The sequence below is a fragment of the Microcebus murinus genome, chromosome 4 (assembly GCF_040939455.1).
Source record: "Microcebus murinus isolate Inina chromosome 4, M.murinus_Inina_mat1.0, whole genome shotgun sequence".
NCBI lineage: Eukaryota > Metazoa > Chordata > Mammalia > Primates > Cheirogaleidae > Microcebus > Microcebus murinus.
Window position 1 is genome coordinate 81206697 of NC_134107.1, and position 15715 is coordinate 81222411.

Below are 15715 nucleotides of genomic sequence, written 5' to 3' on the forward strand. Positions count from 1 at the left end.
TCAACTTGTATGAAACCATCACTTGCTAATGGAACCAGTATAATATCTATTAATTAATAATAAATTAAAATTTTGACTTAATGCCTTTTTATGCATATATATCTTATGATTTTTATAAGAAATGTATCCCAAAAGAAAAAGTAGCAAAATCTTCATGAACCAACCATTAGAGATTATTGTCATTGATTCTGGTAGAACTAACATTTTCTTTTTAATAGCTTCAGCTCCTACTTTTGCAATGAATCAACTGAAGAAAACAATAATTGTTACCAAAGGCCGAGAAGTTGTCATAGAGTGCAAACCCCAAGGCTCTCCAAAACCAACCATCTCTTGGAAGAAAGGAGACAAAGCAGTTAGAGAGAGCAAAAGGTTAGAAGTCTATTTAAGAGTTTAAACTATAACAGTAGACTTTTTTGAAGGTGCCAATGACATGCACAAAGTATGTGTGACAGTTTTGCAGTAATTGTGAGACATATTTCATAAACTAATTGAAATATGGTTGTGTCTATAGACTGATTTTAAGAGAACCCAAAGTTCTACTTCAATATGGCAGACCCCTTTGCCTCCATGAGGTCTTAGCACCAGCTGGCGATTTCACTTGGTTATGAATAAAGCACACTTTCATTAAGCTAGTTATTTTTGTTTTTCATTTTGGTTCAGCATTTTGGGAGTCCACAAATTATTTATGATAGTTTGTATGGGTTGTGTTTTCATTTCATGTTAATACTTAAAAATAGTAGAAACATATTCTAGATCTTTTGTATAATCACCTTATGATGGAATACTTCCATGTAATATTTGCACTAATGTTTGCTTTTTTTTCTCAACTATGTTGATGCAAAATAGTATAGGATTACTTCGATTGCCACAGGCAAATGAGAAATGTGCAGAGGAATATTTAACATGTGAACATCTATCTTTGTCAAGTAAAAGCCAAGGGATATCGCAGGAGTGTAAATGGAGAAAAATGATGAGAGAATCAAATAATCACATGGCAATCTATGTATGCCAAGTTCAAATGTTTCATGCTCTATCATCATTACCATATTGACATTACAAGTTGTGATTCAGCTTTGACAAAATAATATCCTCCATTATGTCAAAATAACATTCCATATTATTGTTTTGAATTTTGTTTTTAAATGACCTATAAGGATGAGTTTATAACATGTTTTATGCTTTTCCAGATCTATGTACTTATATAGTTAAACTAATTTAAATAATCATTAGGGATCTACTTGAATAATTTCTTAGTTAATTTTGGGATATTTTGAAAAATTTGAACATTTTTCTTAGAATATTTTTGTTTCCCATCAAATCTGAGAGACACTGATTTAAATATCAGTCTCAGATGAAATACTGTGGAATGATTGGCTTCAATTCAGCCTGAAAAGGGTTATCACCTGGGATTGGGATGGGTCATGTTGTAGGGGCAAAATGGGTGCTACATTTCCTTACACATCATAAGGGTCACAGCCGATACTATTATAACAAAAGATAGGTTAAGAGAAAAGCATACAAAATTTATTTAATCAAAGTTTTATGTGATGCAGAAGGCTTCAGAAATGAAGAACAAAGACCTATGAAAAATTGTCTATTTTTATGCATAGGTTCAATGAAAAATAGACAATCCGGTAGAAATGTGATTGTACAAAAAGGGTAAATCTAATAAATCAAGGTGAGGAAACCCAGCAAGGCGTTCCTGTTCAGATTCTTCTTGGCTTTTTTATGTGATATTCCTTCTCTCTAGGTACAGGACACGACACCTGTCACATAAGAGCCTTCAAGGGAGAGGGGAGAAGGTCAACCCATCTAGGTTTTATGGCTTGCTTTGGGGAGGAGGAATTCTAGTTTCTATAACCCACCTTGGAAGAGAGGAATTACTATGTCTATGACTTAATTTGGGGAAGAAAGAGGAGTGGGAGACAGAAGGATGAGAGAGTCAGAAAGACATTACTTCCAAAGGTCTTTCAAGTTTCTTAAGTAGAAAGTATTCAGTGTGCCAAAGCACCATCTTTGGACTAAATCAAAACTTGCAAGATAGTATTGCATGTGGTTACATTGATCAAGTAATGATTGAATATTTTTGGATGGTTGCTCATAAAAACATGAAAAATTAAATCCTGCACAAAGCTTTTAAAGCATAAGAACATTGTTTTTGTAGGATAGTAAGAACAAATAATTCACATTGCTAGGTTATCATTTTTTCTAAATGTATTGAAAAATTTTATAATGTAATCAAAATATATATGCCTTATAATTGCAATCCACTCTATCTGAAGTGCATTACTTTGTTTTATGTTTGTGGGTGGCATATGAGCCTTGTCCTATTTATTGCAATTCACAATAATATCCTTCATCAGCTATTCACAAATATCACATTGTGAATTTCAAAAATTAAGTGGCATCTCTTTTACCAAAGCAAAAGTATTGAGAGAAGTTACAGGATTATGAGTTTGTTATTACAAATTATTGTTTTAAAGTTTAAAGATACAGTTTTTGAGTTTTCTAACTTTTTTCTCCTCTTTCTCTTCACTGCTAACCCCTTGGGGTTAGTAAGAAAAATACACTGACCTCAAACTCTGATCATTTGCAGATGATCAATTTTTTGATCATCAGATTTTTCCAGTTATCAATACTTCTGGTGCAAGTGTTGTTTAGGAAGAAGGTTAAAATGTGAAATATTTGTGTTTTTATTTATTCAAATAAAAGCAAGAGTTGGGCACATTTACTTAGCATTCTGCCTACCCTGATCTATATGCTTAGATATATAAACTGGCGATATTCATAACAGAGCTCAAACATATAATACATTTTTACTCTTAAAATTGACAAGCACACTTACAAAATACAATTTTTACTGATGAACAATTTGTTACCATTCAGGCAGTACAAGGCTTCATGAAGAATACGACCTAGTTTGGCCCCCCACCAAAAATACACCCAATTATTAACCACTTCGGTACAGCGCTCATTGGCCCCGAAACCTTGCCCACAGCTGGCACTCATAGTCCGCACGATAGTTTGTGCTGTGCATTGACGACTAATCCATTTTGCTCTTGTGTGATGAGGAAACCTTTAAAGCACTGAAAGTTTGTTTTATTTTACAGGCAGCTTTACTCGTAATGTAAATCAGAATAGGTAACATATACATATATATTTTCATTACGTTATTTTTAAATGTTCACAATTTTCTTTTGATAAATGAAAAATTAGAAAAGTCATATCACGGCTGTCGGCTAAAGTCGCTGTGCATTCATCTGTGGCTATCGACTGTAGTTGATGCGCGTATCAAAGTGGTTAAGATTTAAATCACACAAAATAATATAAGAAAACCCATATAGGTAGTTGGAAAAATGTACATTCTAAAAATATGAGCAGAAACTTGAAACTTATCATTTCAAATGTATTTATCATACATTATTTAAAACAATATCTCAGGTACAATGACAACTTATTTTCCTATGGAAATTTTAGGTTGCTTCTCTGATATAAAGCACATCAACCATTTGATAACAGTTGTAAATATTTAAATGGAAAAAGAGGTGTCAGAAAACTGTTAAGGCTTCATCAAAAAGCTTGTGTCCTATATATTGTTCATTGGAAGTGCATATTCAAATCATGGTTTATTTTGTTGGAATACAAGTATACACACCATTTATATAATATACATCAGGTATGTTCCCCATTCATCCAACCTTCAAGTAGGGAAAAAATGTTGAATGAATTAGCCTCATTCTTCATTAACAGCTTTCACTGTTTGGGGGTTCATTCCAAAGAAAGATTGAAATAGTAAATGGCAGTTTCCCATAAAGAAAAACAAATAAAAATGTACTGGAAAAAAGGAGTGAAAGCAATATATATAATAAAATAAATATTTAAATGTGAGAAATATATCAGTTACTTTTGTAGCATGAAGTTGTATCTAGAGCAATGACATAAAAATGTAATGAAAAATCTTAATTGTAGAAAAAAATCACCTAATCATTTGAAAACATATCAGAAAATCACAAAGGTGAATTTTAATCTATAATTCACTGAAACTTACTCTAAAGTGTAAACACAATAGTACAATAACTGAAAGTTAGAGTCAGTCATTTATTAATAGGGTGCCAACTAACCAGTTGGCTTATCCTTTCCTGCCATATTTTGACTGAATTTTCCAGATTTTTGTTTTGTTGTGTTTATTGTAGTGCGGGTGGGATCTTCATCACACTAAAGCCTTTATTTATGTAAAGCCAATATATATATGAAATTTACATAGATTGCTAAGAAAATATAGATGTCATTATCCTAAAGTTTAAATATTGATAATTAATAATTAGAATGTAACTAGAAGATTATAGTAATTTAAGAAGGAATTTGATTAACAAATCAGTCTCCTGCTTATATGAGGGGACTCAAGAATTTGTGGAAAATGGAATTAAGTGATAAAAAATGTTAAAATATAAACTTTATTCTCAACTTAAACTCAATCAAGTTCAATATACAGTCCATCCCTGAAGAACAGAGGGTACTTGAAATTTAGCCATGTCAATGCAGTCTTTTTAACATTACTAACTGAAGAAACATAGGTGACCTTTAAAGGTTTTTTAAGAGTAGGAAATAAAGTTAAAAGCAGACAAATCAAGATTGGAAGGGGATGCCTAATGATTTCTCATCAAAACTCTCACAAAGTTGACCTTGTTGGTTGACAGGAATGAGCAGGAACATTGTCATGGTGGAGAAAGACTCTCTAGTGAAGCTTTCGCATGTGTTTTCCTTCTAAAGCTTTGCCTAACTTTCTCACAACACTCTCATAATAAGCAGATGTTATTCTTTGGCCATCCAGAAAGTCAGCAACCAAAATGCCTTGAAATACTGTCACTATGACCTTTGCTCTTGACAGGTCTACTTTTGCTTTGACAGGGCCACTTTCATTTCTTGCTAGATGTTGCTTTGATTGTGCTTTGTTTGCAGGGTTGTACTGGTAAAACCATGTTTCATATCTTCTTATAATTCTTCAAACAAGTGCTTTGGGATCTTGTTTAAGATTTCTATTGAAAGCTCTGTTCTTATCTGCAGCTGATCTGGGCACAATGGTTTTGACATCCATTGAGTGGAAAAATTTACTAAACTTTAATTTTTCAGTCAGAATTGTGTAAGCTGAACCAATTGAGATTTCTATGGTGTTGGCTATTATTTCTACTTTTAATCGTCAGTCCTTTCCAATTAGGAAAATAACAGATTAATTTTTCCTCACAAATTGATATGAATGGTCTGCCACTGCATGCTTCATCTTCAATATCATCTCATTCCTTCTTAAAATGAGTTATTCATTTATAAACTGTTGATTTCTTATCATTTCCCCAATATACATTGCCCCCCATATACTTTTAGTAAAGCTTTTATGATTTCACTATTTTTCAGCCAAGCTTCAACATAAATTGGATGTTTCTTTTGCTTTAATTTTAGCAAAATCTATGTTGGTCTGATAGGAGCTCTTTTTAAAGGAATGTCTTATCCTTCTTAGTGCTTCAAACTATATTCTGTTCAGACATACTATAACAAGTTAGTATGAGTTCATTTTGGTGCAAAATAAAGTCAAAATCCATATATAGTTTTTTCATAATATACATTTTGCTTGAACTTTATGAAGACCCCTTTTATATTACTAAATACTTCATTCATTTGGCCCTAACTCATACACCTAAAATATATAAGAAAATGGATTATATCAGAACTATGAGTTGTTTATAGTTGCTTGTTGTTTATATCACAGAATGATGAATATAAACCACTCCTCAAATAGTAAATTACATTGTTACTAATGATGATGACAACTGCTTAACAATAGTCTGTAACAATTTTAATTTGCAAAACGCTTTATTCATTGTGGAACAATATAACTCAGTATATCGAAAAAGGACTCAGTTGCCCTGCTATTCCTGCAGATTATGAAGTTTTAACAAGCTACCCAATTTATTATCTCATTTATAAAATCAGAATTTAAATTAAAACAATAAGCTCATTGGGTTGTTAGAATTGAATGAAATTTCGTATATAAAATCAATCTACTAATTGGTGAATGCTATCTTTGATAATAATGGTATTTCCAATGATGATGATGATGATGATGATGATTATGATGATGGTAGTGGTGGTGTGATAATGATGGTATCATTTGAACCTTTGAATTTTTTGAATACTGGCATCAATTTCTGTTATCAATAGTCTGAAAATTCTTACTGTTTCCCTTTCTTTCTCAATTATATAAGGGAAAGGATACTTTAATTATTTTATGGTACTAAAAGAGTCATTTAGGTCTTTTTTGTCATAGATTTGTTATTCATCACTCTGTGTTGCCATATCACTATTGTTTGTTCATCAGACCCCCAAATCTCCATTTCTTATCTATTCCTGACATTGCTGCTCTCCTCTCCCTTACCTACTCCTAGTTGAGTATCATTATGATAGGTTCCTGTTTTAGCAGACCAAATATTTACTTGTTCCATGATCAGCTTTATAGGCCATGAGCAAATATAGATAAATATGCATGAGGAATTAATGGAAATAGAGATGAAGTCTGGTAAAGACTCTTTTTTTTTTTTTTTTCACTGTTTTGCTTTCTCTTTAAGAGATCTCAAGATTTTGCCCAATTTCTTTTGGAGATCACCAGCACACATTCACTTAGGTTCCTTTATCAATCATGTCCATTCTCATACTAAAACTAATAAACTCCAGTAGTACTACAATGTAAAATGTTCCATAGGGATTTTCTCCCCTAGTACGCTTTCATTCAGAATGTTCTGCTCATCAAACTCATATTGGATTTTCACTTTAGCTCATTATTTCCATTACTTGGCCATTAACTTTTGTTAAAATATAATCATCCGGAAGCACTCCAGCAGTGCACAAATATTAAGTCTTCATTATTACATGTTCAATTTCCTATGCTTTTTGTGGACAAAAACAATATTGGCTAAAATGAAAATACATAGTTTTTGGTCAAGGTACAGTTTCTTTCCTTTCTATCAGCACATATGTAAACTATTATTCAACCTCATTGAGTATGTCATATATGGTTAAAAAATATTCACAGTTATTCAAATTTCAAAGTAGTTTAAGCACCAGTTTTCATTTCTAGGCAGAGGAAGCTACCAGTCACAGTGAAATAATGGGCTATATTTCAAGTGGATGGTTAAGAACTCCTGCATCCAAAAAAATAAAAATTATTCTATGGAGGGACAGTATTATAGAATAATTTTTCTTTTATAGGACCATAATCTATGCAAAAACTTGTCCAAAATCCCTTATAATATAGTCCCCTGCTCACCAAAGGAGCTTCAGAATGGCAAAGTTTTCAACTTGTTCATTTAACAGGCATAGAAAATTGCACTTGAAGTACCCATTAGTTGACTTCTAGTGGGAATTCATGTTGTGTTTATTAGGCAACAATGATCAAGCTCACATACTGACTCACAGACATATGGAAAAATACAGTCATAGTAAAAGCCCTAAAGGACACTGTTACTGAGGGGAAAACAGGGTCTTCTCTTTCTAAGGAAGAAGAGCAATTCATAGGTATAATTAGGGTCTTGTTTCTGTCCCTTTGTTTCCACCTACATGCTGTGTTTGCTAATGAACAAGCTGTTTTGTTGTTTCCTCTGTGACAATGTCTTTTACATATTAAGAACATAAAACAATGTAGACCCTAGGTATCTCAGTTATCTGCAGTGTCTAAGAAATTGTATACTGAGTGGAAATGAGCATTCATATATCAAGAATACATGATTTGATTTCCTTTGTAAATTAAAAATCTATGTTTTCAAAGGAAATAAAATGATCAAAATGACATTATTTATCTAAGGGAAGAGAAGGTTGATAACTGACTTTATAAGATTTGATATCTATGAGCTGCTAACAATATAAAATGTATTATCGCTCTGGGATTTCAACTTGCCACTTCATAGGTACACAGAGCATACAGAGATGAGGAGAAAATGGGCTCACATCCACTGTGATGGGGTTAGGACACTGATTTCTTGATTTCAGTGAAAAATAACTGCACAAGGCCCTGCCTAATTCACCTTCTTCACTTTTCCTGTAGAATGCTAGTAAAAACACAAGAGGAAAAAAAATACATTGTCCCAGCAACCATGGAAATTAAGAATATACTGAACAAATTCTCAACTTTTAGGTGGAATACCCTCTTCCAGTAGAAATGGGCTAAATAAAGAAATGATCAATGGCTCATTCAAGCTTAAACCTCTTAAACTACAACAAAGTCAAGGTAAAAAAAGCCAGCAGAGGGAATCTTCCACTAACCTTCATTTTATGCCCACACCTACTAAATCCAGAAATTGGGCCTCACTACAAAGGCAGGCTGGAGCTCCCCTACCACACAAAAGACACTCTTTAAGGTGGCTAGATGCTACTGTTTCTACTCCACTCCATCCACACTAATCCAGAACTCTTTTGGAAATTGTGCATCCAACAATGGAATCTTAGGATTAGAAGTAGTTAATGAATCAATAATGTTAATAAATACTGATACAGAGGAAGAATATTAGATTCCATTGATTTTCAAAATTATGTAATTCCATGTACTGCTGCTAGTAAAAGAAGGAATATAGACTATTGTAAATTTTCTAGGAGTAAATTTACCTCAATATACTCATAAGGATAAGGATAATAGGATAGAAATCGACAAACATCTCACCTTGGTCTAGTTGAGCTGCACTCGTGTATTAGTTGACTCTGAACATTGGACTAGGGGCTGCATACCTGACTGACTTCAAGCTTAATATTTGGAGAAGAGATTTGGGGGCCCTAAGGGAAACAGTGAAAGAAATAAGTGAAACCAAGAGCATTAACAATTGGCAAAACCAGGCTTGTGAACATAGGAACACACACAAGAGAGTTTCAAACACAAGCACACATAGAGGTTAAATGATAGTCATAAATATGATAACAAGATGTTAAGCAAATGTAAAAAGAATAGTTGTCAAGAAGGAGTAAAACACAAAAATAAAATAAATATATATGTGTATATATAAACAAATTAATAAATATTAGGGCTCCCAAAGCAAAAAGCTAATAGCATTCTATAATAAATCATGCTGAAAATATAAGTAAACACAGTCATATTTCATATAGGAAAAGTCAAAAATTGTTGGAACAAGAACTAAAACATATATACATATGTGTATGGAATAATGTAGTTTTTTTAAAACATGTTTTTGATAAGTACTTAAACACAATGAGAAAATGATGAAAATGTATTATCAATGCAAGAAATTCTTGAATATGATACAAATTTCATTTGAGAAGAAAATGCATGCATTTACACAAATACTTACATTAAAATACTGGAAGTAAATGAAACTAATTTTTCACTGGTTATCTCTAAGAGTGGATTATGGATAATTTTAATTTCTATTTTATACTAATCTCTATTTTATACACTGGATCTAATTATTATATACTATGTTTATAATCACTGAAGAATGTTAAGGTAAACACTGTAAATTTGTAGAGGAAACTTCCTTAAGAAAGTTAAAGTGGCATAAATTTCTAATCATACAATTCAGATATTTCAAATAGTTTCCATTTGATCTGAACCTATAAAAAGAGAAGGAGAGGACACACTCATTTATCATCTTGTAACATATTTTTACACTTAAGGAGAGAAACTTCTTGGTTTTGAAAATAATTCAAAATACATCCCTCTCTTATTCTACCATACATTTAATCAACAAACTCATTGAACAGGCTTTTAATTAACAGAAAATGAGATTTTCCAGCTAGTTTATGCATATGGCTAACCATTTCCATTCTTCCCTCCTGAATTTCTTCTTCTCTCTTTCTTTTTTTTTTTTTTTTTGCCAATGCTACTTAAGACCTCTCAAGTAGCAAATATTCTAAATTCTGCTTTTCATTTTTCCCATATACACCAAGCCAGAGGAATCTTCCCAAAAGCCAGATTTGACAGTGCCATCTACTTGCTAAAACTCCTGATCAGAGTCTTTTATGACTAGAAACATAATTCAACAGTATATCATTTGAGATTCTCTAAATATTTCCTCATTTATTCATTAATCTATCTACAAATATTAAGTTGGGCTATATGAAATTATCACTTTTGTTTGATAAAAATGAGTGCATAGCAACATTTTCACATAGTTCTATCTAATATTTATAAGTGCCTATATGTACAACACTAGATACCAAGAATGAAGTTGTGAATGAAACATACAGGGTACCTATCAATGTAGAGTTTACAGTCTACACTGCCTTGATTACTTCTTCAATGATCTTCCTCCCTCTGTGTCTCTGTACACATTTCTGCCCTTTCTGTCCCCTACTCTCCCCAAAATAAAAAACCTTCAATCTATTCTATCTTCAAACTACAATGAATATTCACAATTCCCCAAAATAAGTCCTGTGTTTTCTCACCATGTGATCTTTACTCACACTTTCACCTTCCCTCTCCTCCCCTTTTTGTAGCATGGTAGTCATTCTTAATAACATTTGAAATCCAACTCAAAAGGAAAGGACTGTATTCTTAAGCTTTCTCAGCACTGGAAATGCTCAAGGAGATATAATTATCAGGAAGCTATAGATAATAGGAAGTTAGATAAATAATTTCAGTAAACTTCTAACTTACTAGTTTCCAGTATGTGCCAATTTATAACTTTCTAAGTTAGACATTGTTATCTCTGATATACAAATGTTGAAATTTAAACTTGAAGGAACAGATTGGTTCAGTGTTGTCCATTGCAAAGCTAAGCTTTAAAACCAAGTCTGGGCTGGGACATAATCCTAGCACTTTGAGAGGCCAAGGAGGTCAGGGTTGCTTAAGGCCAGGAGTTTGAAGTTACAGTGAGCCATGATGACACCACGACAGTCTAGTCCTGGTGACCGAGATAGACCCTGTCACAAAACAAGCAAGCAAACAAACAAACAACAGCAACAATAACAAAAACAAGTCTGGTGCTAGTCAATGATTCTGTGATAATTCTAACAATCAAATGGTTTCGCAGTGATATTGCATTTTACTCCACATGGAGAATAATGATGCAATTCCCTCTTAGTGTTTACAGTTCTCATAAGGATTCAGCTTCCCAGTCTATACTAAAAAGCTACACAACTAACTTCATAGACAATTTTCACACACAGGCACATGCACCCCCCTCACAAATGTTCAGAGGATTCTCCAAATAGAGAACTTAATTTCAATCTAATTTTTCTTTCTACATAAGTCATAGAGCCAAACCACAAACTAAGAGACACAGTGGCCACAATTTAATCTTGCCTTTATTTCTCTCTTTCTTCACCTTACTTTATGGCAAGCTAGATCACATCAGTATGGTTTGTTGATCCAAATATGTGAGGTTGTATCTTCTCATTGATACATTAATCAATTGATCAAATATTATAAGTGAAATAATTTGTAAAATGGTGTTTTCATAATACTTCTGGCTGCATTTTAATACTTTTCTTGTTATAGATCAACATTGTTTTGAGAGGTATTTGGTGTTTCTAACTTTGATCTCTCTCAGAGAATGAATAACCCAGAATAATGCAAATTTATTTAACAATGTACTATGCCAAATAGTTGAATAAAAATGGAAAACAATACATTTTCAAACAATTACATTTTCAATAGTATATTTATATAATATAACAGTGATCACAAATCACCAAATCAGTGACATCCACTTAAACACAGACCAGAAGACATGCACATCAGGAAACCTCAAATTCTTTGTTCTTAATATTTCCCAAATTTATGGTCACAGAAAAACTAAAGTTTCCTCTTAAAGTTCTTCAAACTTTTTTTCCTGATCACATCACCAGTTAATTTCTTATTTCTACTTTTTTTCTTAATTGTTAAATATAACAAAACAGGCCTCAACTCCCAACAGGAGGGAACACTGAGGAACTCAGTTAATTTAAACCATAAATGGCAACAAAATAATTCTGGCTCTGTTGTACTATGAGCACCTCCGGTTTGTGGCTTTACATCTCTAGCTAATTACAAGTTTAGCAAACAGTTCATAAATTCTACTTCTAACCATGGTTCATTTACCCCAGTTACTATAAATTGCTGCACAAGTTGCCTGGTTGTGCTCTCCGCATAGGCACAACTTGAACAAGCCATTAATTGCTTAAAGGCTTTTCTTTTCCAAAAGCCCCCCAGACTACAACTTTCAGCTTAATTTGTCCTTAATACAAGCAACATCTAAAATACTTGGGAATTGAAGCATCTAAGTACATGCTACTGACTGATCCTACTACCTCCCCAAGTGACTCTTCAATGAATATAAAATAGTGAAGAGAGAGGATTCTGAGGACGTTTAGGAAAAAAGTATTGTATGGCAGAGATTTTTAACTTCTTCTGAGAATTACATAGTCACTTTTTTTCAGTTTTTGCATAAATCAGAATCTAATTTAACTTTGATTCATAATAGGAATTTGAGAGATGGTTACAAATTTGAGCATAGACACAATGATAAACTTGACTACAATGACAACAATCTGCAGATAATTTCCATAAGGATAACCTAAACAAATTTTATTACTAGCATACATACTTCTCATTGCTCTAATAATAACAGAGTTATTTATGAAAAATAGACAGATAGATGATAAAATATGCATACATTTTAAGATGATCACTATGTTCTTAGTTGCATCTAGAGGTTTCAGGTACCCACCTAATTTTGTTTCTCTCAATTTCAAATGGGAGCTCCACTTATTTTACCTTGTAGAGGAGAGAAAAACTTTCTTTACCCTCTGAAGGTTGGATAATTGAGTCAATGAAATAAACTGACAGGAGGCAGATTAACAGGAGAAAAGAGTACAAATGTGTTACCTACACAGGGACATCACAGGAAGCAAAATGCCTACCCAATAACCTAATGAAATGTAGAAGCTTTCATACTTTCTTCATAGGGATAGTAGTGGGGAGATGTAGGCAATTTAGGGGACAGTAAATGATTTTGAGGAAGGGAACAAATGGGCCCAAAGAACAAGTGATAGCCTGTGGCAAAGTTTGGGTGTGATGTTAAGCTCTGGTATTCTTTCCTGTGAGATAAATCAGTCTCCCCAATTGATGTGATTCCTGGGAAGGAGATCTAAGATAATTGAATTCTGGCTGGCGCGGTGGCTCACACCTGTAATCCGAGCACTCTGGGTGGCCTAGGCGGGCGGATTGCTCAAGGTCAGGAGTTTGAAACCAGCCTGAGCAAGAGCGAGACCCGGTCTCTCTACTATATACAGAAAGAAATTAATTGGCCAACTAACATATATATAGAAAAAATTAGCCGGGCATGGTGGCACATGCCTGTAGTTCCAGCTACTTGGGAGGCTGAGGCAGCAGGATTGCTTGAGCCCAGGAGTTTGAGGTTGCTGTGAGCTAGGCTGATGCCACGGCACTCACTCTAGCCTGAGCAACAAAGAGAAACTCTGTCTCAAAAATATATATATATATATATAATTGAATTCTTTCTGAAGAATCTGGTCTCAAGGCAGATAAGGAAAATTCAGAGAAAGCCTTTGCCAGCAGCTGGCAATCTCCAACTGTCTTCAATTTAAAGCAAAATCCTTCACTGAAATCCTTCACCCTCATGCCACAGACACATGATCTATTCACAGTTATATTCAATTCAGTTTATTTCAGTGAAAACAAAAGTGTATTCAACATATACTGAATGTAAAACACTATGCCAGTTCACATCAAGAGAAATGAGAAAGAATCTAATCTCCCAGGGAAGCATCTGTCTAGTGGGAAATATATCTAGGATAGAAACCTATAACATAGGATACAACAACTGCCCCATTAAGGTAATAATAAAATAGCTGCCACTGACTGAGCACTGAATATTTTATATATGCATTATTTTATTACAGTCCTCAAAATAAGATAATATCATAGATAAAAACACAATCATCCTTGTTTTAAATAAAATGATTAAGTTAGAGAGATTGCCTAAGTTCACACACATAGCAAGTAATAGAGCCAGAAAGACAGCCCAATTCTATTTGAATCTAAAACCAGTTCTTAGTCTACAGTATCATACAAAAAACTTTGAGAAGTCAGTGAGGAGAAAACAAAATCTAGGTGGAAGATGAAATTCTTGGATGGACTGCCATTTGAAATGGTCTTTGAGTAGGATTTTAACATGTGGAGATAGAAAGTGTTTTAGGAAGAGAGTTCAGAATTTGCAAAAGCACAATCACAAATCCAGGAAATGTTGGGGAAAGTAAATACTATTATTTTGCCAGTGCCTTAGTCCATTTTGATTGCTCTAAAGCAATATCTGAGACTGGGTAATTTATAAAGAAAAGAGGTATATTTGGCTCACAGCTCTGCAGGCTGTGCAAGAAGCATGGCAGCAGCATCTGATTCTGGTGAAGGCTTCAGGCTGCTTCCACTCATGGCAGATGGTGACAGGAAGCTGTCATGTACAGAGACAACTTGGCGAGAGGGGAAGGAAGAAGAGTGGGTGGGAGAGGAGGGTGCCAGGCTTTTTTAAGAACTAGCTCTTTCAGGAACCTCAATACAGAAAGAACTCATTACTAAGAGGACTACACCAAACCATTCACTGTCCTTGTGATCCAAACACTTCCTATTACCCCTGTTATGCCTCACCTCCAACACTGGGGATCAAATTTCAATATGAGATTTTGAGGGGTCAAATATACAAACCATAGCAGCCAGGGTATGGAGTATATGTAAAAATGGGAAATAAACTGTTATAATTGCATACCTGAGGACAAATTGAGAAGAACTTGGAAAGACAGGTTGAGTTTATGTTTACCTTAGTAGCCAAAGAATAGTCTCTGAAAGACTCAATTTATGTTTACTTTGGAGTAACATCTACTATACTTTTATTATTCAATATTTTAAATTTATTTAAGTTTTCTTCTATAGGAAAGCATATACTACTCCAATCTTCCAAAAAAAAAAAAAGAATTAAAGTAATGACTTAAATATAAAATACAAAAATAAATATCATTTAAATGTTTTAACTTCAACAGTTTGCAAGCAAAAAAGTCAGGAGGAAATTCAAAGCCTAGGCACTGAACTTACTCTGAAGCTAAGCTCTACACTGAGGCTAGCTTTCACCTTGAGGACATTTCCTAAACCTATTAACATTAAGTGTTGTTTTTTACTCATCACTAGGCCTCGAAGGAAGTAGGCAAAGCCCAGAGGATGCCTCTTTTAAGACTGGGCAGCACAAAGGCTACTTTGAAGCCTAACTGTAAACTTGAAATAAGTCAACTCTCAGAAAACCATAAATAAATTTATCTGTCTCATGTCTTAGTGCTAATGGAGGTGGGGGTGGGGGAATCCTCCACTTATTTTTTGTAACCACATTCGCCCAAATACCCTAATTTGCACTACCTGGGTGTCCTGAAAAGTCAACCTAACAATTTAGTTAAGGTAGTACCAAACAAGAAGTGACTCCAAGCACTTAAGATGCAACAAAGAATTGAAAAGTAATTAAAGCATTAATATCTAGGTAAAGATAAAGAAAATTTCTCACATAAAACAATAACATTATAAGCCCCACAAGATAAGAAGATATTATAAAATATCTTTTAGCATATACATGGGGGAAAAGAAACTCCCTGAACTCCTAAAGTTATCTTCAAAATATAAATAATTGAATAAATAAACATAGAATAAAATAATATTAGACATCTCAATATAGGTCCTAGCCAA

General features: G+C 33.5%; 1 protein-coding gene across 2 annotated transcripts in view; it reads left to right on the plus strand.

Annotated features, from left to right (window-relative positions):
- The window catches only part of CNTN5 (contactin 5), a 1190057-nt gene that overhangs the window by 936560 nt on the left and 237782 nt on the right, over window positions 1–15715 (plus strand). For both annotated transcript variants that reach the window (XM_076002462.1, XM_076002463.1), the window contains exon 13: window positions 219–369. In XM_076002462.1, coding sequence (XP_075858577.1) covers window positions 219–369 — 151 coding nt within the window. The remainder of the gene's footprint in view (window positions 1–218; window positions 370–15715) is intronic.